This window comes from Mobula hypostoma, chromosome 23, assembly GCF_963921235.1.
Source record: "Mobula hypostoma chromosome 23, sMobHyp1.1, whole genome shotgun sequence".
NCBI lineage: Eukaryota > Metazoa > Chordata > Chondrichthyes > Myliobatiformes > Myliobatidae > Mobula > Mobula hypostoma.
Genome location: NC_086119.1, coordinates 30,863,686 through 30,885,746, shown reverse-complemented (window position 1 = coordinate 30,885,746; position 22,061 = coordinate 30,863,686). Strand labels below are relative to the sequence as shown.

At 42.5% G+C, this 22,061-nt stretch overlaps 1 protein-coding gene across 1 annotated transcript in view; it reads right to left on the bottom strand.

Moving 5' to 3' along the window:
- The window catches only part of ca4a (carbonic anhydrase IV a), a 33,295-nt gene extending 11,515 nt beyond the window's left edge, over nt 1-21,780 (bottom strand). The window contains exons 1-5 of the mRNA XM_063031311.1: nt 21,579-21,780; nt 10,374-10,409; nt 5,257-5,430; nt 3,612-3,757; nt 689-781 (exon numbers count right to left, since the gene is read on the bottom strand). Of these exons, the coding sequence (XP_062887381.1) occupies nt 689-781; nt 3,612-3,757; nt 5,257-5,430; nt 10,374-10,409; nt 21,579-21,630 (501 nt within the window). The 5' untranslated portion in view covers nt 21,631-21,780. The remainder of the gene's footprint in view (nt 1-688; nt 782-3,611; nt 3,758-5,256; nt 5,431-10,373; nt 10,410-21,578) is intronic.
- Nucleotides 21,781-22,061: the final 281 nt, after the last annotated feature.

Sequence of the window (22,061 nt, the reverse complement as noted above, 5' to 3'; positions counted from 1 at the left end):
AAAAGCTGTTTGTGAGCCATATCGCCGGTCTGTGAGTGAAGCAGTGTTCTGAATGATCAGTTGTTCCTATTCTGTCTCTCTTCCCCCACCTTGTCCATCGCCATGGCAACGATTACTGCGAACTGAACTACAAACTGGACTGAACTTTGAGTCATTTTGAAATTGGTCATTTACCCCTAGACAACGATAGAGCTTGATTGATGCTGTTATCTTAATTCTGTGCACATGTGTGGTTATCATTGTTGAATTGTTGCATTTATTATCCTTTCGATTACTGTGTTGCTTGTTTCTTTAATAAAACTTTCTTAGTTCTAGTACTCCAGACTCCAACTGAGTGATCCATTTCTGCTGGTTTGGCAACCCAGTTACGGGGTACGTAACAGTACCAAGGCGAGGAGAAAATTCTTTACTCAGAATTTTGTAATCCCTGGAACTCTGGCGAGCTTTGGACATATAGCAAGCCTTTGGATGTACTCAAGGCTGATCTCAAAGGAATTTATGACAGAAAGAGAAACAAGAATCAGACATAATCTTCCTCAAAGAAGGCTGGAGGGACTAAATGGGCTACTCCTTACATTCTTATTTCTCAAAGCTTGAACATGTTGTCGTGGTGAAAGATTTTTAAATCAGTTATTATCTGTGATAATTTGCTGAACAGCCATATGCCAGCCATCTGATCAATACTCACAATAAATATAAATCCCAGTACAGCCAGACCATCTTGATGTTTTGAAGCTTCTGTCACCGAGGAGTACTTTTCATTCTTGTGGACTATATGTAACTGTAAAAGACACAATCATGAAGATAGTAAATTACACTGAATGCTGCATAAGAATTATAATTCTTAAAAACTAGGATCAGGATGACATCTAAATCACTGCATTACTAACGTCATAGGCAAGCTCTGGTGTCTTTCTCTCTCTTAAATTGTTCCTTACTTATCAGATTCCAGCACTTGCAACCTGTGCATCTTGATTTATTACCCCTCCGGGCACCTACTCTAACTTCACTATCCCATTCCCACCAAGCCCATCTCTCCCCACCACCCCCCATGCCATCTGTCTCCATCTGCCCTTTTCCTGTTGCCTGTTACCACCTCCCTTCAGTGAACATCTACCGCCCCCTGTCTCAAACCTCCCCCCTCTCCACTCTCAGTCCTACCGCAGGGTCTCAACCTCAAATGTCAACAATTCCCCCCACGCACACCCACACTGCCCCCCCAACAAAGGCCGCTCGACTTGCTGACTTCCTCCTGCAGCTTGTGTGTGTTTTTTATGCCCCAGATTTCAGCATCTACAGTCTCGTGTCTCAGCTGACGATATGCTGGGTTGCAAAAATTGGTCCTAAATGGATTATAGCGTGTGGAAAACAGACCTGCCCTCAGGTTGGAAAAGTGGTCACTCCTCTGTCCTGAATCAAGTGTACAGTGACATTTTACTGTCCAGTGCCAAATCTGTCTCAGTTACTATGAAGTTAGCCTGAAGCAATTTGAAGTTATCAAAAGTAAATTATCAAAAGCAAGAAAGGGATCCTATTCTGGTTGGCTGCTGGCTACCAGTGGTGTTCCACAGGGGTCCGTGTTGGGGCCGTTTCTTTTTACATTGTACATCAACGATTTGGATTATGGAATAGATGGCTTTATGGCTAAGTTTGCTGACGATACGAAGATAGGTGGAGGGGCCGGTAGTGCTGAGGAAACGGAGAGTCTGCAGAGAGACTTGGATAGATTGGAAGAATGTACAAAGAAGTGGCAAATGAAGTCCAGTGTTGGAAAGTGTATGGTTATGCACTTCGGCAGAAAAAATAAACAGGCAGACTATTATTTAAATGGGGAAAGAATTCAAAGTTCTGAGATGCAATGGGACTTGGGAGTCCTCGTACAGGATACCCTTAAAGTTAACCTCCAGGTTGAGTCAGTAGTGAAGAAGGCGAATGCAATGTTGGCATTCATTTCTGAAGGAATAGAGTATAGGGGCAGGGATGTGATGTTGAGGCTCTATAAGGCACTGGTGAAACCTCACTTGGAGTACTGTGGGCAGTTTTGGTCTCCTTATTTAATAAAGGATGTGCTGACGTTGGAGAGAGTACAGAGAAGATTCACTAGAATGATTCCGGGAATGAGAGGGTTAACATATGAGGAACGTTTGTCCGCTCTTGGACTGTATTCCTTGGAGTTTAGAAGAATGAGGGGAGACCTCAGAGAAATATTTCGAATGTTGAAAGGCATGGACAGAGTGGATGTGGCAAAGTTGTTTCCCATGGTGGGGGAGTCTAGTACAAGAGGGCATGACTTAAGGATTAAAGGGCACCCATTCAGAACAGAAATGAGAAGAAATTTTTTTAGTCAGAGGGTGGTGAATCTATGGAATTTGTTGCCACGGGCAGCAGTGGAGGCCAAGTCATTGGGTGTATTTAAGGCAGAGATTGATAGGTATCTGAGTAGCCAGGGTATCAAAGGTTATGGTGAGAAGGCAGGGGAGTGGGACTAAATGGGAGAATGGATCGGCTCATGATAAAATGGCGGAGCAGACTCAATGGGCCGAATAGCCGACTTCTGCTTCTTTGTCTTATGGTCTTATGGTCTAAAAGTAAATTATGTCTCCCACTTGCTGTGAAAATGGGGGACACCTCCCTTTCCCTTGTCAGGGAGTGAGAGAACCTGTGGGTTGTCGAATGTCAGATGGAATGCGAAGTCTTTGGGGTAACTTTGGTCTGTGTCTTTGCTATCGCTTCGTTCACAGTTGGGCTCGGTGATGGTACTGATGCTTGCTTTTTTTTTGCTGGTGGGGGGAGGGGGGATCGTTGCTCACTGCCGCTTATGGGCGGGAGGGCGAAGCTGGTGGAGGGGGTACTTTGGTGTTCTCATGTTTAACTGTCATTCATTCTTTGGGGCACTTCTCTGTTTTCGTGGATGTTTTGCGAAGAAAAAGCATTTCAGGATGTATACTGAATACCTTTCTCTGACATTAAACTTGACCTTTGATGTCACCATATACCACCCTGAGATTCATTTACTTGCTGAGATTCACAGTAGAACAAATAAATACAATAGAATCAATGAAAAACTACACAGAAAGGACTGACAAGCAACCGAAGTGCAAAAGAAGACAAACAGTGCAAATAACAAAACTAAAAAAAAAAATACTGGGAACATGATAGGTTGTGGTCAGCGATCAGTTCAGTGGTGAGGTGTGTGAAATTATTCACACCGGCTCAGGAGTCTGATTGTTGAAGGGTGAAAAACTGTTCCTGAACCTCGGGCTCCTGTATGAAAGGAATAAACCACCACTGCAGGCAGAGCTTTGTCAGGGAGAAAAGCATCCGCCATGATTGAATGGCAGAGCAGACTCGATGGGCCAAATGGCCTAATTATGTCTTACGGTTATACCCATTCCAACATAACGAACTGACTAAATGGCTAACAGTTGGAGTAAAGGCAGAATGATTTCAGCTACAGCTAATCTCTGGAGATGTTCCACCCAAGATGCAACAGAGCAAATGTTTCGGGCAAAACAAAGCACTTCCCCAAGCAGAAGAACTGGGTGGATTCAAGACTTTGTTTCCACAAATAAAAATGTTACTCTCGAACATTGAACATGTACTTGTCTTACCTCCATGGGGTACTGCACCCTATTTATAGTATGTTCTGACCCAGGGAGAGTTGTCGTTCCCCAGTGATAGTGGAACTGAAGTGCCTTGAATGTGCTGGGAAGACCTCCACCACTAATAGTGATGTCTCCTGTTAAATCCACCTGAACTATAAACAAGAAAACAAATTTTTAAAAAAGTGAAAATGCGCATGTTACAGCTCAGCGGCCGTTAGAATTGTTAAACATATCTTTGTTTAAGTTCCACTCTGTGATTGGACATGTGACTCTTGTTTTTAACGCCAGAGTCCTCTTTCCACACTGTCTCAACATAACGTGGAAACCAGGAATCCCTCCATGGACTCTGCCTATGTTTTACACTTCCTCATTAAAGCAGCCAGCATAATCAAAGACCTAACCCTCCCCAGTCACTCTCAGTTCTATCTCGACCCGCTGGGCAGAAGACACAAAAGCCTGAAAGCATGTACCAGCAAGATCAAGGCAGCTTCTATCCCACTGTTACATGACTATTAAACAGTCCCTAGTACAATAAAATGGCCTCTTGACCTCACAATCCACTTTACGCCCTACTCTCTACCTGTACTACCTTCTCTTTACTGAGCACTTTATTCTGCGTTTACATTACTTTACCTTGTACTGCCTCAATGTACTGTTGCTATCAATCAATCTGCAAGAGTGGTATGCAAGACAAGTTGTTCACTGTACACATGACAATAATAACCCAAAGTCCATTTCCCTGATCTTCGTTGTTTGATTAATTAGTAAACAACATATTCAAAGAGTATTGATTACAACATAATTGTTCAACGTGCTTTCTTCCATTTTACCAAGACCAGTAAATTAAACTTTTATACCAAGAGACCCCAAAGGAACCCTACTCAGTGTCAAAAAGTTATTTCTTAATATCTTTGAGAATGAACTGTTTTGGGGTTGGTTAGATAGAGTGAATTAATAAAAAAAGTGGATACACAAGTCATTAGAAGTTGCAGCACAGCACCATAAGGCCATGATAACGAATATTTGAGAACTAGCTGACACCGAAACTTCAGATCAATCCTGGCAGAATCCAGATTTGCAAAGGCAATAGCAGCTGCACAGGAATAAAATTAAAGCTCAGCCAACCCCTTCATTGCCAAAGGTAAAATGTTCTCTAAGCTGTTCCTGTCCAGTTGCTATTGCGTAGCCTGTATTTGCCCAAATTTTAAAACTTCACGCCGATGCCAATCACTTGAATCCTTTACTTTCTTCCCCTCTCTGCTTCCATTCAAACTCACGAGGCCAAGCCACTCTCCTCAGTTGTCTTGGCCCTTCACAGGAGCACTATTTCCCCTTATACACCCAGGAGAAAGAGGACCACCACAGCTGCACAGTGACAAAATACTCAGCACCAAACTGCAAAGCACTGACCTGCTCTGGCTCAGACCAGTCTGAACCAGGTCCTAGGAGTTATTATCCCATATTTAGCCAGCCCAGAGCAAACATATTCCACATGGTCGGCTTGAGTTGGGTAGGAAGTGTCTGCATTCTGAATACTTCTGGACTATGAACATTTGGATTGGAAATGTGTTGCTACTACTTTTATCTCTTGCTCTAAATCCTAGGGCAAATCCTTTCTGTAAGATGGAATGAATTTGGAGAGAGAACTTACCCGAGTGCCCATTATTTTTAATAGTCCATTCCTTATCTTCATCATAATCACCATAGCCTTCAAAGTTAATGGGACCCAAAGAAGAATCGAGCTTAGCTTCCCAGGTTTCAATGTTAATTGGGGACTGATTCGACATTCCACAAAATGGAAAATGAATGCTCCAATTACTGGGTCCTGAAAAAGATCATTTAATCCATTTTTCATGCAAAAGAAAACTTCTCGTGAATGTTAGCAAAACCATTACCACCTATACATTGAAGACATCCTCGGGGTTTAAACACCTAGAATAGGCTGGCATACACAGAGGCACTGCCAAAGGTTGTCAGCTATTGATGAAATGGTGAAGAAGGGTCCCTCCCATCTGTCTGTTCATGGAAAAGTAGAAGATTCCACTGCAATATTATAGAAGAGCATGTTTCACAGTCAACATTGGAGACCAAGTCATTGGGTATATTTAAGGCAGAGGCAGATAGGGTCTTGATTGGGAAGAGATATGGGGAGAAGGCAGGAGATTGGGGCTGAGAGGGAAAATGGATCAGCCATGAAGAAATGATAGAACAGACTCGATGAGCCAAATGGCCTATTTCTGCTCCTATATGTTATGGTCTTATACCCTACAACCAAAAGAAATAGTTGTCATTTTTCTTGCTGCATCAACAACTGCTTTAACTGCAAAATCAGGGCAAGAACAGTAATTGAAATGTTTTAGTTCCTTCATGGGATGCAGATATCGTTGATTATTCCTGTCCCCGATGTAGCAGACACTTTATTTAGAGATACAGGGTGGATCGGGCCCGTCCAGCCCAATGAGCCATGTCGCCCAGCAGCCCACCAGTCTAACACGAGCCTAATCACAGGACGATTTCCAATGACCAACGACTGTGTAACTGGTACGTCTTTGGACTGTGGGAGGAAACCAGAGTATGCAGAGGAAACTCACGCGATCACGGGGAGAATGTACAATCTCCTTACAGACAGCGCCGGAACTGAACTCTAAACCCCGTATTGCCCCGGACCACTGCACCACCGTGGTGCCCCACTTGACAGCCTATGGATGTAGTTGAAACTTAACTGCAGTTCAGTGGCTGGAGTCAAACATGAACCAGTTCAGTAAAGATGGCAGACTCCTCTCCTTGAACTAGGTTACTGGGTTTTTACAACAGATTAGTATATTTAAGGTTACCTTTACTGAAAGATATACATTCCAATTTGTGACACTTTAGAATTAGGACAAAATATTTATAAATGTGTTATAATGGATGACATTTGTATACAGCTTGCAAGCAATGAAATTCAATTTTCTAATAATACCACCACCAAACTGCAAGATCTATCTCTGAATATTTACTTGGAAAGACATTTGTAACCATTTAACAGATTGCAATTTAAAACAGCATAGCATCTATACAACTATGAGGGCTATGGGTAACCCTAGGTAATTTCTAAGGTAAGGACATGTTCAGCACAGCATTGTGGGCTGAAGGGCCTGTATTATGCTGTAGGTTTTCTATGTTTCTAACTGTATTACTGTTTCTATACAATTAATTTATACACTTCAGAACTGGGAAGAAAATTGGAAAGCAGACAACGTTACAACAGTGTGATAACCCAAACGAAGAAGCAGTTTAACTGATTGATCCAGCAGGTACCACAGGAAGGGGGGGGGGGTCTTTTTCCAGTGTTTAGTTTACCATAGAGCCCCTGACCTAAGCCCAACAAGACACAACTGACATCTACCGAGAAGTTGGTTCCAGTGTCCAAAAAAAACTCAAGCCATTGTGCTCGAGTCAGTTTTAATTTTATTCCAACTAGACCTCGTTGCTCATTGATTCTGCACTGGTATTCCAGGAGGAGTCACCTCCAGTTTTTTCAGTAAGATACCTTTGCTGTTGTGCTAAAAATCCCTAGCAAATGGCCAATGTACTATTTGCCTTCTAAATTTCTTGTTTTGTCTTATGTCACCTTGCAATGATTTATGTACAAGGTCAACCTATTTCTTCAGAACACCAGCACCTTTCAATTTCCAGCCACTTAAAAACAGACTGCGTTTTCTACTGAGAATGAATTACCCACACACAGTTTTTTGGGTTATAGCTAGAGATGTTTAGAGTGATGAAGCTAATGTGGGACAAGCAGATTCTTACACTGATGAGGAAGGAGCTTTTGTGTTGTACTGGCATATGGGCAAGAAGAGATGCTGTACTCAGTACGTTTATCACTGCTTTTTCAATGCCTTCCAGCAAAGAGACCAAACTGTCAGCACCATCCCAAATGTTCCTTCTCTATTTTGAGTGATCTTGCACTGGGAGTTCCTGAGAGATAGTATGGAAGTTACGTTCTCACCCCACCCCCCACTAGCACCCTGTCAGTACCTCCAGTTGAACTTTGTCTTTTTGTGTGTTTTCCCCCTAGCCTTCAGTCTGTGGTTTTGTATTGCCACGTGCTCTTGTTTGTTTTCATGCCCCATGTGCTCCTGTCCCCTCTCCTGCTCTACTCCAGCCCTTGTATTACTGAGTACTCCGTCTCTCACCTGTTTGTCATTACTACTTCTTTTGCTGCCACTTCTGTCTCATTGTGCTCCACCTATCATCTGCCTCTCTGTTTATTGCTCAGTGTATTTCAGTCCTGTGTTTTCACCTGTTTGTGGCCAGATCGTGCCAGTGAATTTTCCTGACCCTTTCCAGCATTTGTATCTGTACTCTGTCCATCTGAATATCAACTCTGCCTTTTTCCTGATTCTGGTTTTTGGATTTCTCTGGATGTTTTGATCTCTGTCTGAACTTTGACGCCAACTTCGTTTGCACCTCGGGATTTGTTTCTCAATTAATATCATTGTGTGCACAGTACTGGGTCTGCGATTGGATCCCTGCTCCAGTGTCCTGATACACCCAAACAAATTTTGAGAGCACCCTTGCATCACTTTCCCCCATCATCTTGATAATGGCCTTGACAAAGTCAGAATAGTATACCTGTTTTGGGAGTGTGATTTGAGGCATGCATGCCAAATTGCTGGCTCACAGGAGCTGAATGAGAGTAATTAGATGCTTGATGCTAAAGATGTTTGATCTGGGAGTAGATATTTCATTGGCTTGCACAACCAGCTAATTGATTTGGAAGTTTTTATGGAGACAGCTTAGAGGTACAACTCCAGTATCTTTGAACTGTAGGCAGTCTTTGTCTTGGAAGCAAAGAATTGATTTCAAGGTCTTCAGCTTTGAACACTTTCCTTCAGAAAGGCAAAAGTTGTGCTCTCATTTTGGTAGCGAGGAGTAATTTCATCAATACCCATGTTCACTAAGAGGTGATTCTTGAGTTATGAAAAGTTCCCTATATTTTTCAGGACCTTACAACATAGAACACAGCACATGGAACTGTACAGTAAAGGAACAGGCCCTTTGGCCTACAATGTTATGCTGAACAAATTAAATCAAATGGCCAACTGAACTAACCTCTTCTGCCTTCACAATGTCCAAATCCTGCCAGTTTTCCTCACATTCATGTGCCTAACTAAATGTCTCCTAAAAGTCTCTGATGTATCTGTGGACTTTTTGGTCCCCTTCTCGTGGACTTTCAGTGAAAGAGACAATGTTGTGCAGGAAGGATAGAGAACGGTTGCTTTGTGGATATTTAGTGGAAGGCCCATTCTCTTGTGAGCTAGATGAGAATGACTTGGAGCTCTGGGCACTGCTAAATCAGTCTGAAGTGTGCTTCCTGTTTATCTTCTCTCTTTATGTTAACACAGAATAATATTCTTTCAATCAAGGGACTTCCAAACTGCTGCACCATGACAAGGTGCCAGTCTATGCATTGAAAAGCAAGAGACAAAAGATAAACATGACCCTCCCCTATTTCGTAAGATTTTCTTTTAATTCCATCAGTTGCTGGTCCTCAAAACATGTGCCCCGGTACTCCAAACATTAACAAATTCGCAAGTTATTTATTGCATATTATTTTTTAGAAATCCCATTCTTGTGCTTAAATCAATCTGTCCTTTTCTTTCCCTGTTTGTTTAATCTCTTCAAACTCAACAACCACTATTCTTCCAACTCTGGCCCTTTGGCATTTTATGAATGGAATAAAGGTTCAACTGTTTCCTCATTCATAAAATATTGCATTTAGATGTCATGGATCAAAGTTACACAATTAACTAAATCAAAGCAGTACAATGAGTGACGTTGGTAAAATGAATCAGAATCACATGGAAAGTGATTCTCTAATCCAATCCGGATGTCCTTACAGTGGCTGTCTACAATTGATCATAACTTTGTTTTAATCTGAATCATATGGGATTTCTTTCAAGAGGACCATAACCTTGTCGTGGTTTGGACGCATGCATGCCTCAGTGACCCGGAGAGTTACGTTGGGTGGGGTCAGGGCTTTATTCTGTGGTGCTTGGTAGGGTCTCCCATGCCAAACAGGTCAAAGGGTAAGAGGTCAGACTAAGTGGCCTACCTGTCCTCCAGGTTAGGGGATTCAGCTCAGGGGTCAACAACTCTGACTAGTAAAACAAAGCTGTATGGAAACAGCAATGAAGAATCCTTCTACATCTGAGTGTGATGGTGTTCCTGAGTCTCCACCTGGGTCTTGCATGACTGACAGTAGCGACAGCTGAGAAGAAGCTACCGATGGGACGAAAGAAGTCCTGAGCACTGCCAGGGATGGAGGGCCTTCATTACGGGAGCAATAATTAAGTACATGGATATATTGGTACGTATAACTGATATATTGGATAGTCAGAGGCTTTTTCCCAGGGCTGAATTGCTGCCACAAGAGGACACAGGTTTAAGGTGCTTTGAAGTAGGTACAGAGGTGATGTCAGTGTAAATTTTTTTTATGCAGAGAGTGGTGAGAGCGTGGAATGGGCTACCGGTGGCACTGGTGGCGGCGGAAACGATAGGGTCTTTTAAGGGACTCCTGGATGGCTACATGGAGCTTAGAAAAATAGAGGGCTATGGGTAAAGCCTAGGTAGTTCTAAGGTAGGGACATGTTCGGCACAGCTTTGTGGGCCAAAGGGCCTGTATTGTGCTGTATGTTTTCTATGTTTCTATAACAGAAAATGCTCTATATGACATCTCAAATTTGCATTCTAAGAAATAACATGACTTTAGCTCCTTACCACAATGCGCTTCTTGGGAGTCATAGCACCAGTCACCTAAATGGAAAAAAAAACAATTACTAGCTTATGACTTTTTGCATTTTATTTGACACCATCCCTATCTTGGCTTCCCCACCCACCGTCCAAGGGTTGCAATGGAAATCTCACCGAACTTACAATGGTCTTCAACTAAATCTTGAATATTAACCTAAATTAAAGTACTAGGGTTTGTTAGTTTGTTCTCTAGAGGTTAACAGAAACTATTACATGGAATTGTTCTTGTGTATTATGTCTAACTTAGGGAATATCACAGAAACTGATCCCCTTATTCATTTGCACTTTATGCCCCCAATTTCACTCAGTGATCCATGAATTAAATGTGTTTATCCTCTTTCTTTCTGGACTGCGTCCACAACAATAGCCAGTATTGATTTGGCACTGCTACTAAATAAATAGGATATAAATTCCGAATGCATTCTTTCATAACTTAGCGGTGATGTGGGAATGGGAGGGCTAAGTGGGAGTGATGCAAGAAGCTAGGAGCAGATAGGTGAAAGTGACTAAGAGTTGAAGAAGATGCAATCTGATAGGACAGGACAATGGACTATGGAATTAAGGAGAGGAGATGAGGAGATTATTGGTGAAAGGAATGTATGGGTGATGGTCAGATCTGGGAGGGTGGGGGAGGGGAAGAGATAGGCTAATGGGACTAGTGGGGGAATAAAAAGTTTGGACCTAAGATTTGGAACTGCACAGGCAGAAAGCAGTGTCTCTATCCATGCCATCAAACTATTCTCTATTCTCTAATTGTAAAAACTCTGTTAGGCCACATTTCTGATTTCTCTTCTCTGCGAAGGGAAGAGGCCCAGTATATTCAATCTATTTAATGATAATTAAATGTCAAATTCTATCTGCTGATCATTGTTCTTTTTATTAAATACCCATTCCAGAACTTAATAGTCCACTGTGTGGTCTTAACATCTGACCATATTGACACAGGCTTCTATAAAACTTTAATTTCTTTATATATCAGTTTTCTTTTCTAAAAATTAACTCGCAAATAACATGGTGTTTTAAGTATGAAAAACACAACTCCCTTTAGATTACACCTCACTGTTACTAAGTAACTGTAATTACTGTATACACATTTGGCCTATTGAAATCGCCATAGTGGCACAAGATATATTGGAAGTCAAATATTGCTCCAATCCTGTGACACCCAGCAGCTTTCTGCAAAGATCCACAGAAATATTTATTGGGCCAGTCTTTCCAGTCAATGACAAAGAGAATGTACCTATTGTCGGGAAAGATTAATGCTGACCTCAAAAAAAAGTGCCCACGGGATTGCAGAAATGCAGTGTCACCTTTAGTGCGAGTTGCCGGCAGGTTAACTCATGCCAGTGCAAATGCAACAAAACGCTTTTACTTTAAATCATTAAATAGATTCAAGCATTCTAAAAGGGGTGAAATAATGATCGGAACACGTGAATAAAATTAACGCAAAAAGAAATCGGGGAAAAAAAAACAGAAAATGATGAGTAATATTTTGCTGAAAAGTCGAATTGACCTGCTGCGTGTTTCCCGCTTGACGAGCGGGAATCTCACACCTCATTTCACAGGTCATCGCCGTACCCCCGAGACACTTAAAGTCACAGAACCACGCAGCAGCGAAACGGGTCAGTCAGTTTACCACATCCATGCCGACCAAACGCTCCTTAATCCCATCTGTCCGCATCTTTTATTTTGCCTCATAGCAGGCACTTGATACAGATTTATGGGATGTGAAAATATTATTTTCAAATATATTTATTTCAAAACATAGTTAACTTACATATCGTAGGTAAAATATTAATTGAAATTAAGAAAGCAGTTTACCTCCTCCTATCTTTTCTACTTAATTCGCGATGGATACGGAAACCATGGTTGACGTAAAAGTGAAAAATTTCCAGCCTGAAACACTAATGCACAACTGAGTTCGGCACGGTAGTGCAGTGGGTAGCTCCAGGCTATTTCCGTACCAGCGACCTCGGCGCCCCCCCCCCCCCATGGGGATTCAATTCTCTCCGCTACCTGTAAGGAGTGTGTACATTCTCCCGAGAGCCCGTGGGATTCCTCCACATCCCACATTCCATAGACAGGCTAGGTTAGCGGGCATGTTACATGGCGCCGTAAGTATGGCGACACTTGCGGGCTGCCCAGCACAATTCTCGCTGATTGGATTTGACGTAAACGGTGCATTTTCAATTGCATGTTTCGGCGCACATTTTACAAATAAAACTAATCTTCAAATCTTTCGTGGCGGTCAGAATGCTCTGGCCTCCAAGATCACCCGTACTGCCAGGCGGAGAATACGGCCACGGACATTGCGAATGCGCTTTCCGGCCCCATGCAATCGGCCAGACCTTCTCTCTGGAACTGCTGGCCAGAGACCAACCCGATCTGGGGCATTGTTTTAACAAACCATTGAACATAGAAATAATCGTTCCGAGAACATCCGGATCTATTCTTAATATTTTCTCCCCCCCCCCCCAAAAAAAACTCTTTCTAAAATAAGTGACATTATCAATAAGGAAAGGTTGCAACAGCGTCGCCAGTGGACGAACAAGGTGCCGGTGATTTCAGCTTCTGGATTTCGCTATTTAACGGTTTGTATACAAACACCGAAATAACAGCAAGTCCTTGCACCACCCCAATCAGATAACTGGTTTTCCTACTTTGAAATTTGCACGCAGGACCTGGGTAAAATTGGGTAATCTACTGCAATTCCTTTATTTGAGCTAATTAGACTGTTCGGTAAACTCCTTTGTTAGCTCCATGGGTCAATGCGTTCAATGGTCTATTCACCTGTAAACAAGCTGTATGAGCCATTTACACCGCAGTTCAAGATTAACTGTAATATTTTAATGACGTCCTAAATTAAAAAAAGAATCAATATTAAATAATAGGCTCTGGGAGACTTATTTCAATCTGGGCTACGTATAAATAGCCATTCTCAGATGGACTATTACTTCTGTTGTAATGAGCCAGTCGTAGGCGCAGATTACCTGAAACTAGGTTCTGTGTAGAATCGTGACTCAAGGATTCTCTCTTTAATGTCGTGCGTCGTGTTTATTATTCATACTCCCACTGTTCCCCTTCACACTTTTCGATGGCTAAGGCTCCTGCCAAAGAGTTTGACTAAAGCAGGAGTTGGGGATCCTAATGCCGATTTTATCATCAACAGAGATGTGATGATGAAGAATTAAGATCGGCAATAGTCAACAGTGGATAAAATGCCACTGCAGGAAATGCAGAGAAAGGGTAATCACTAAAAGAGCGAAAAAATATCTGGACACAAGAGATTCTGCGGATGCTGGAAATTTTGAGCAACGCACACAAAATGCTGGAGGAACTCTACATGTCAGGCAGTATTTATGAAAAGTAATTAACAGTCGACGTTTCGGACCAAGACCCTTCATCAAGAGCTTCGGAACGTTCAGTTCCATAAAAGTCTAGCAGTGATCTATAAAAGTGGCCAGTTCTTTATTCTCCTGGCGTTCTATGTATTGTAGTAGCGTTCTAATCTGACTCAAATCTGCAAACCAACTCAGAATGAAAATTCGCTGTTGCAATCTGGGACTCGGTAACTGAGGCACTTCTCAGAAGAAAGATCTTGACCTGCTGACAATTTTCCACATTTCCGATGTTACTTCAGATTCCTTTTTTTAACTTTTTGATTAAATGTAGAGATTACGTTCTCATTCAAAACTAAGAAAGTAGCTAAACCTATTCCCACCCTTGTTCTAAAATGCAAGTCATATCCACATAAAAACAACAAACAAGTGAAAATCTGCAGATGCTGGAAATCCAAAGCAACACACACACACACACACACACACACACACACACACAGTGCTGGCAGCATCGATGGAAAAGAGTAAACAGTCGACGTTTCTGGCCGAGACCCTTCATCAGGACTCATAAGAAACAAATACTTTCGTATTTGAGAGCCTCCATGGGTCAAGGCAGACTCTGTGATCTTGCTCTGCTGAGTGCAGAAAGAGAAGAAACTGGAAAAAAAACGGACTTTGAATACATCATAGACCAATTTGCATCACTGAAAGCAAGGAAGGTGCAGTTATAATTTTCATGTAGTGCCATAATTTGTTAATTAAAAGATTAACGAGCTTGACTTGTATTTTTGAGCTGATTTTATGGTAAATTTATCTGTAAGCTGGGTGTCAGATGTTTGGACAGGGGCGCAATTTCAGTGCTTGCCATAGGCGTTATTTTCCGTAGCTACGCCCCTGATACGATCAACCACGTGTTAACTATATTTTCTCGCTATTATCGGTTATTTAGCCTCTCGTCGTTGTAGCCAATATGCCAGAAACCTAGGTTAAAATACCGAAAGTAGTCTTTGTTATTTATAGCTACTGGATGGAAAAGGAAGTAACTGGCCACCCTCACTCCACCACCACCACCAGCTTTTTATGCTGGTTAGCTCACCTCATCGCTTTTCCATCCGGGTGAAGGGTCTCGACCTCCTAGTGTCAACTATCCATTTACCAACCGATCTGCCAGTTCTTGACAAGGCCCTTCGTCAGCAGTTAGTCCTGACGAAGGGTCTCGGCCCGAAACGTCGACTGTACCTCTTCTTAGAGATGCTGCCTGGCCTGCTGCGTTCACCAGCAACTTTTATGTGTGTTGCCAGTTCCTTCAGCTCCTTTGTGTGTTGCTTCGGATTACAACGTCTGCAGCCTCTTGCATCTCCTATTTGGCATTATAATCAATCAAGTGCTTCCAATGCAGCAGCGGCAAAATATTTCAAAGGGAGATTTTTCTACCAGTGTGTGTAGTTGCATCTATTTGGATTGTTGCTATATAATCACTTAGAATGTCACACTGTCCATTGTTGCCTTGAATTTATTTGACTGTGTTTTTCTGTTTTTATTTCCTCTCCATTCCTGCAGTCATTTCAAAAGATTATCTTTAGCTTTAAACAGCTTTATAAAATTGTTATATGGTTATGTGTTATATAGTTACCAGATACCCCAAAGTCATGAAGCCAATTTAAAAATACAAGACTTTCTTTATACCTACAGACCCCCGTGTGTCTCGGAGTCCGAGGGCAGGGCTGTCTGACTTCAACGCTGCACTATAAATTTATCAATGTAAAATAAAACTCAGACCTACCGTCCACGGAGCCTGCAAGAACGTGCAAAGACGTTGTTAAAAAAAAATGAAGTGACATGTAGGAAAAATATTGTTTGTTTTGGCCAGCTTATGGTATTAAATGTCAACTGTAAAAAGTCGTAGTGACTTCCAAGATGTTAAATGCATTTGGACGGGTGAGAGAAAGGGGTCAGTATTGAGCTTCTCTGGTGCATGAACAAATGTCGCTACAGTATGTAAATATTTCTGAAAATAAAGAGCTCCAATCAATCTGTAAAGGCAGTTTAAAATTTCAATGTAAAATAATCGCCTGAAGATGATGCAAATTCATCAATGAATTCATAGAATTGTGTGTTCCTAAACCTAAATCAGACTAATGGAATTACATAGAATTTACATTGGAGAGGGGCTTTCTAACCACAGGTCTAGTAACGTACGCACGTGCTAATACACACTTCACCACTCACTCTATACACTTTATCTCAGTCATTCAATCTAACTAGCCTTGTACTTTCATCAAATGAAGCCGGCCGGTGATGGACCGGCACCCGCACGCGGCTTCGAGGCCATTGATCACGGCATGCTTTCCGGATGCTTTCCTTTCGTGTCAGGTTGAGCGTCGAGCTGCCAACTCGACCTCGTTAAAAAAAAACAGGCAAACGCTAAAGAAACGGCAAGGTTACAACATCAAATAAGCATTTGTTTAGCTTTGTCTAGACACTCGGTAAACCGCACCGGTGTCGATTCTCATCCCTCTCCGATGAACGAAAACTAGTCAGTCAATGTTTTTCTCTTCCGGTTTGTTTTAAGAAATAATACTCAAGTCTCCTCAGTCTTTTTTGATAAGTGTATCCTAACCGTTTAAAGATCAGACACATCTTTTCAGGGCTTCCTACATTTATTTTACAATATTGTGACCCAACTGTGCTTAGAACTTTCATTTGTATACCATCTTATTTTGTTGAAATATTAAAGCAATAATATTTTACAGACTAATATTTTAGTAAACAATACATTTATCCCCACTAGCGGGTTTCATTTCGTTATTACATGTCAAAGGTATCTTCTAAAAGGATGACACTGTGAAGATCTCACCTTTTTCAAATAAGAAAAGGGAGAATGAGGTGCACTATTCTGGCTCGAAGTGACCTCGGATCTCATCGCAAACGTCTGCATTTCCCAAATACTCCGCGGCAAACAGAACTAAGATTATCTGATGCTTAGTTACAAGTACAGAAGATTCTCCAGTGATATTCAAAATAGTTTCTAAAAAGTTACAATAACTTGCTCAGAGTCTCATCATGATATATGTGAGGTCACAAGTGAGGAAGTATTTTTCTTTTATCTTACTTCCATTCTGATTGGTGAAGTGTCCCAACTGAGGCACGTCAATGTGTGCAAATTTTGCACATTTAAAGTAATAGATTAGAACAGATAGCCAATGTGCTTTCGTTGGGACATGTTGGAACTGGTGGACCCCACCCTGGTAAACAGTGCTCCACATCTGCAGCAAATGGTGGCTGTCTGAGGAGCTGCAGCTTGGGTTAGGCACTTCACCACATCATGGAAAATGAGAATTTCCTGAACACAGTAGTCCAGGAGGCAGTTATATCCGTAGCTATATATTGGTAAATGGTCAGGAACAGGATGGTCTGACTACAGAAGAGGCAGATTGAGTAATCCGGAGGACAATTCCAGAGGAGCTTCACCCCTTCCCCGTGTCCACCATGGACAAAGTTGTTGTTCCTTGTGTGGGTGAGGGTAGGGAAACTGTACGTAGCATCATAGTAATTCAAGTGGGGGAGAAAGGAGAAATAGAATAGTGGTAGAGGTTGGCATAGTTGGAGGGATAGTTCTCTGCCACAAAGCCACAGAGACGTTCAGGCCATGTGGCCTGTCTGGTGCTAGGGTTAAAACGTCTCTTCTAGGTTGGAGAAGAACCGGGGGAGGGGGAGGTTCCAGTTATAGTGGTCCTTGGAGGAACTGACAATATAGGCATGGATAAGAAAGAGGTTTTGCTGAGCAATTATGTGGAGCTTCAGGTAAAAGTGAAAAACTGGAACCATAAGGGTAATTATCTCTCGATTATTACCTCAGTCACATGCAAATTAGCAGAAGGTAAATACGATTAGTGAGGTAGATATGAGGCGTAAAGCATGGTGTGATATAACAGGGTATTGATTCATGGGATACTAGCAACAGTACAGGGAAAGGAGAGAACTATTCTACTGGGAAGGGCTAAGCTGAATTGTGCTAGGACCAGTGCTCTGGTAAATCATATAAACAGGACTGGCATGGAGCTACAGGGCTCTGAACTGACTAAGAGAAGGGAGGGCTTCAAGAAGCTGAAGTTTAATTAATCAAGAGGAAACATCAGAATGATGACCCAAGATTGCGAAAATGAAATACGCAAACTAAGTTTGATTTCCTGGGGCAAAAAATGTAAATAAAGCTATAGAGCAGAGAGAAATGCAGAGTTAGTAACAAATGCAAGAAGTCAAAACTTAACAGTCCTTACTTAAATGAATTTGGCATTTACAATAGATGGATAAGTTGACCTAATGTCTGGTATGGAGTTGTGGTTGCAAAGTGGCTGGGACTGGGTGTTCAGTATTTCAGGTTATACAATATTCCAAAAGAATTGGTCAAAGGGAGAAGAAGGTAGGGTAATGTAATCAAAGATGTCAGAGCAATGGTGAGCTATGATATAGAGGGAGTGAATAGTGATGTAAAATTAGTTTGTATTGAAATCATGAGTAGCAGGGGCAAGAAGACACAGGTGAGGGTGCTCTATAGGCCTCCAGGATGTGATTTCTCAGTAGGGTGGAGCATAAAGGAGAAATGTTCAGGGCATGATTGGGGGCAACTGCATTTGCCTGGCAAGATTTTAAATTACATATTGATTAGACAAACCAAATGACAAGAGTATAATGAGAGAAGAATTTGTGAGGTGTGTCAGGGGTTGTTTCTTTAGAACAATCTGTTACTGAACCTACCTATGGATGGGCTGCTTTAGATCTGGATACAGTAATGAAGAAGGATTAATAGTCACCAGGATTAAAAACCACAATATTGTGGAAATCCAGATGCATTTTGAGGGAAAACAAAGGATCAAAACTATTATCTTCAAAGTCAGTTATAATGATGGAGTTGTCTATGGGGGATTGGGAAAATGAACTAGGAGACCAGTCAGTTGATAAACAGTGACAGATATTCATACAGCTGTCCATAATGTTCAACTGGAATCTATCCAATTTCGAAAGAGAGATTCCATGAGAAAGAGGTGCAGTCTGTGTTTAACAATGAAAGTCAAGGATCATGTTAAATTGACCATGTAGGGCATCCAAAGTCCAATATCAAAGCGAACAGTACAAGTTTCCATGGGTATATACTGTAAATGGGAAGAAGTTGGCTAGGGTGGGTATGGGACCTCTGGAGAAGGAGAATGGTGAATCAATAGCAGGAAACCACAAACTGGAGATATAAATCAACCTTTTGCAACAGACGTCACCATGATGAACACTGCAAATATCCTAAAATAACTGATTGGCTAATTTTAAATAACTTAGAAAAATCCCAGACACAATGGAAAAAATATCAGAAAAACTGACAATGCTAGAGGTGGACAAATTGCTGGGACTTGATGCCTTTCAGCCACAGATTTTAAGGGGATAGTGGACTTACTGGCTGAAGACTTTCAAACTTGCTAAATTCTGGGAGAGTTCCGGCAGCTGGAAAACAGCTAATGGTACCCCTTATTCAGAAAGGGATGGAGACAGGGGGAAAGGAAATAGTTTGACATTTATTGTTGGCAAGATTCTGAAGTCAATAATCAGTGGAAAATAACTAATCACAGAGGGAAGCTGAATATACAGTAAGCAAATCTTGTCAATGTGCTTTATGTAAGGTAAATAATATCAAACTTAAATTCTTTGAGGATGTGACTAGGACAGTTGGAAGAACCTATAGATGTAATGTATTTAGATTTCCAAAAGGCATTTGACAAGGTGCCAAATAACAGGTAAGGTATTAAGAACTCAAGGTATTGGAGGAAGAGTGTTCAAATAGATTGAAAACTGGCTGTTACATAGAAGATAACAAATTGGAATAAGTAAGTCTTTTTCAGGCTGGAGGGCTGTAACCAGTGAGTACCAGGGTATAACTGACAGAGTACCCAGGGATCACTTTTTGGCCCTCAGTTTTTTCCTGTTTACATTTTTGTCCTGGGCAAGGTTTCCAATGATAGAAACAAAAGGTGGAAGGGTATGTCATGATAATGGACACTGTGATTCTGCAAGGGGGTAGAGATCAATTGAGTGCCTGGGTGAAAAGCTGACAAATGGAGCTTAATGCGGGGAAGAATGTGGTAACAGGAGTCACGAGGCAGATTATCTAAATGGAAAGAGACTGAAACCAAGTGAAGTTCAGAGGGGTCTGTGTAATCCAGTGAACCACACAAAGTTAGCAGGCAAATCCAATGAGTAGTCACAAAGGTAAACAATATGCTGGCACTTACAGTAAAGGGAATGAAACTTAAGAACAGGGACCACAAGGAATACAGCTGATGCTGGAAATCTCGAGCAACGCACATAAAATAGGAGCTCAGCAAGTCCAACAGCATCTATGGAGGGGAATAAACTGTAAATGCTTCAGGTCAAGTTTTATTGCGGTTGTACAGGTGCTGGTGAGGCCACACTCAAAATGCTGGGCGTTGTTTTGTTTGCCTTACCCAAAAATGGATAAAATCGCATTGAAGAGGATTTGGGAAGCTAACTCTTGGAATGAAATGGCTGTTCCACCAAAGGTTTGTGCCTGTATTCCCTAGAGTTTAGAAGAATACGAGGTGACCTTTTTCAAGCATGCGAGATCCTAAGATAAGATCTAAGAAAGCATGACACAGTAGATATGTTAGTGTGTTCACTAGCGGCGATCACTAATAAAGAGAAACATTGACACAAAAAAAAGCTTTTTTTCTCAAGGTGTAGTGAATTTCTGGAATTATTTGCCCTGTGTGATGGGACAGTATCATTTGATTCGTGTTATGGTGGAGGCAGATAAGTATTTAAAAGATTGAGGAATTGAAGGCTAAGGAGTGCTGATGCAGAAGAGAAGCTGAGGCCAGCGTAGGTCAGCGATGATCAAACTGAATGGTGGGATGGGGTGGAGGGGGGAGAATCAAGCTTGAGGGACCTGGCTGTATTGTTAGTATTTTCTTAAGAACCTACTAGTGAGCAAAAACCTCACTGGAGTGTTTGACTTCTGTCCCTTGTCGCCGGCATTTTACAGCGAAAACTGGGTTCTGAGGAAAGATAAAATCTGCAGATGCTGGAAACCTAAAACAACAAGCATAAAATGTGTTGCCCTGATCAAATGTCCCTTGTCTCAAATAAACACGTCAGTGACACGCAGCTGACCTACAATCGGCAGTTAACAGTCGCCGGGAATAGCACCAAACAGCATCGAAACTGGATGTACCCCGCAGCTGAAACTTAATGAAGAACTACAAGAGGGTGCGATGCCGTTTCGTCCACAAGTCCTTTGGATCTGGTTCGCTGTCTGCTATCCCAACCGTCGCATCAGAACAATGAACTCCCTGACACAACTCGGAGTGCGGGCAGTCAGGAGAACGGAGCGGGGCGGTGGGGTGCACGGACACGGAGCGGGGCGGGGGGGGGAATGCACGGATACGGAGCGGGGCGGTGGGGTGCATGGACACGGAGCGGGGCAGAGGGTTGTACAGACACGAAGCGGGGCACACGAAGCGGGGCAGGGGGGTGCACAGACACGGAGCGGGGCAGGGGGTGCACGGACACGGGTTTCGGTGCTGGGCACGTTTGCAGCGTTGTACTCAGCTGGCGATCAGCCCCTGTGCTGCGCCGTTACTCGAAGCCGCTACAGAGCTTTCGGGCTCCGGTGGGAAACGGCTGCAGCGCCGACCAACGCCGGAAACAATATACTAGCGGCAAGTCGAAGCGGCTTGGTCTCTCACTGCACATTGACATGAAATGAGGGAAGTTGGGGAAACCGCGTCGCATCCCAACAATTCAAACGTCGCAGTAATTGAAGTCTTACCTGCTCCCGAGGTCAGCGAAAGCAATGAAAGGAAGATAATGAAGGAATGCATTTCTTTCCTCTCTTTCCCTCTCTGGTTCCAAAATTTTCAGGAGAAACTATGTTGTACCACTTCCCGGTGGCGGGGCGCTGGGCTTTTTATCTCTCCCGGGGCAGTGAGACCTGATTCAGGAGGATGAACTCCTCCTCCTTTTCCTCCTCCTCTCCCTCCTCGATCCTCCTCTCAGCGCATTCCTTCAGACAGTACTCGGGCACACTGGGCGCACTGCGGGAGTTCCCTGTTAGTTCCGGGGGGTGGGGGGCAGAGGATGAGTGATGTCTCCGCACTTTGTTGTAGTTCCACATTCAGGTAAGCAGCATTAAGGCCGATCAAAAGCTCGAATGAGAGCGGATCGTCTTTCAAAGTCAATGCAAATTACGCATCAAAACCCGGCTCCTATTTAAGCCAATTCATTGCCGCTTCCCCGCTGGGGATTTGCCCTA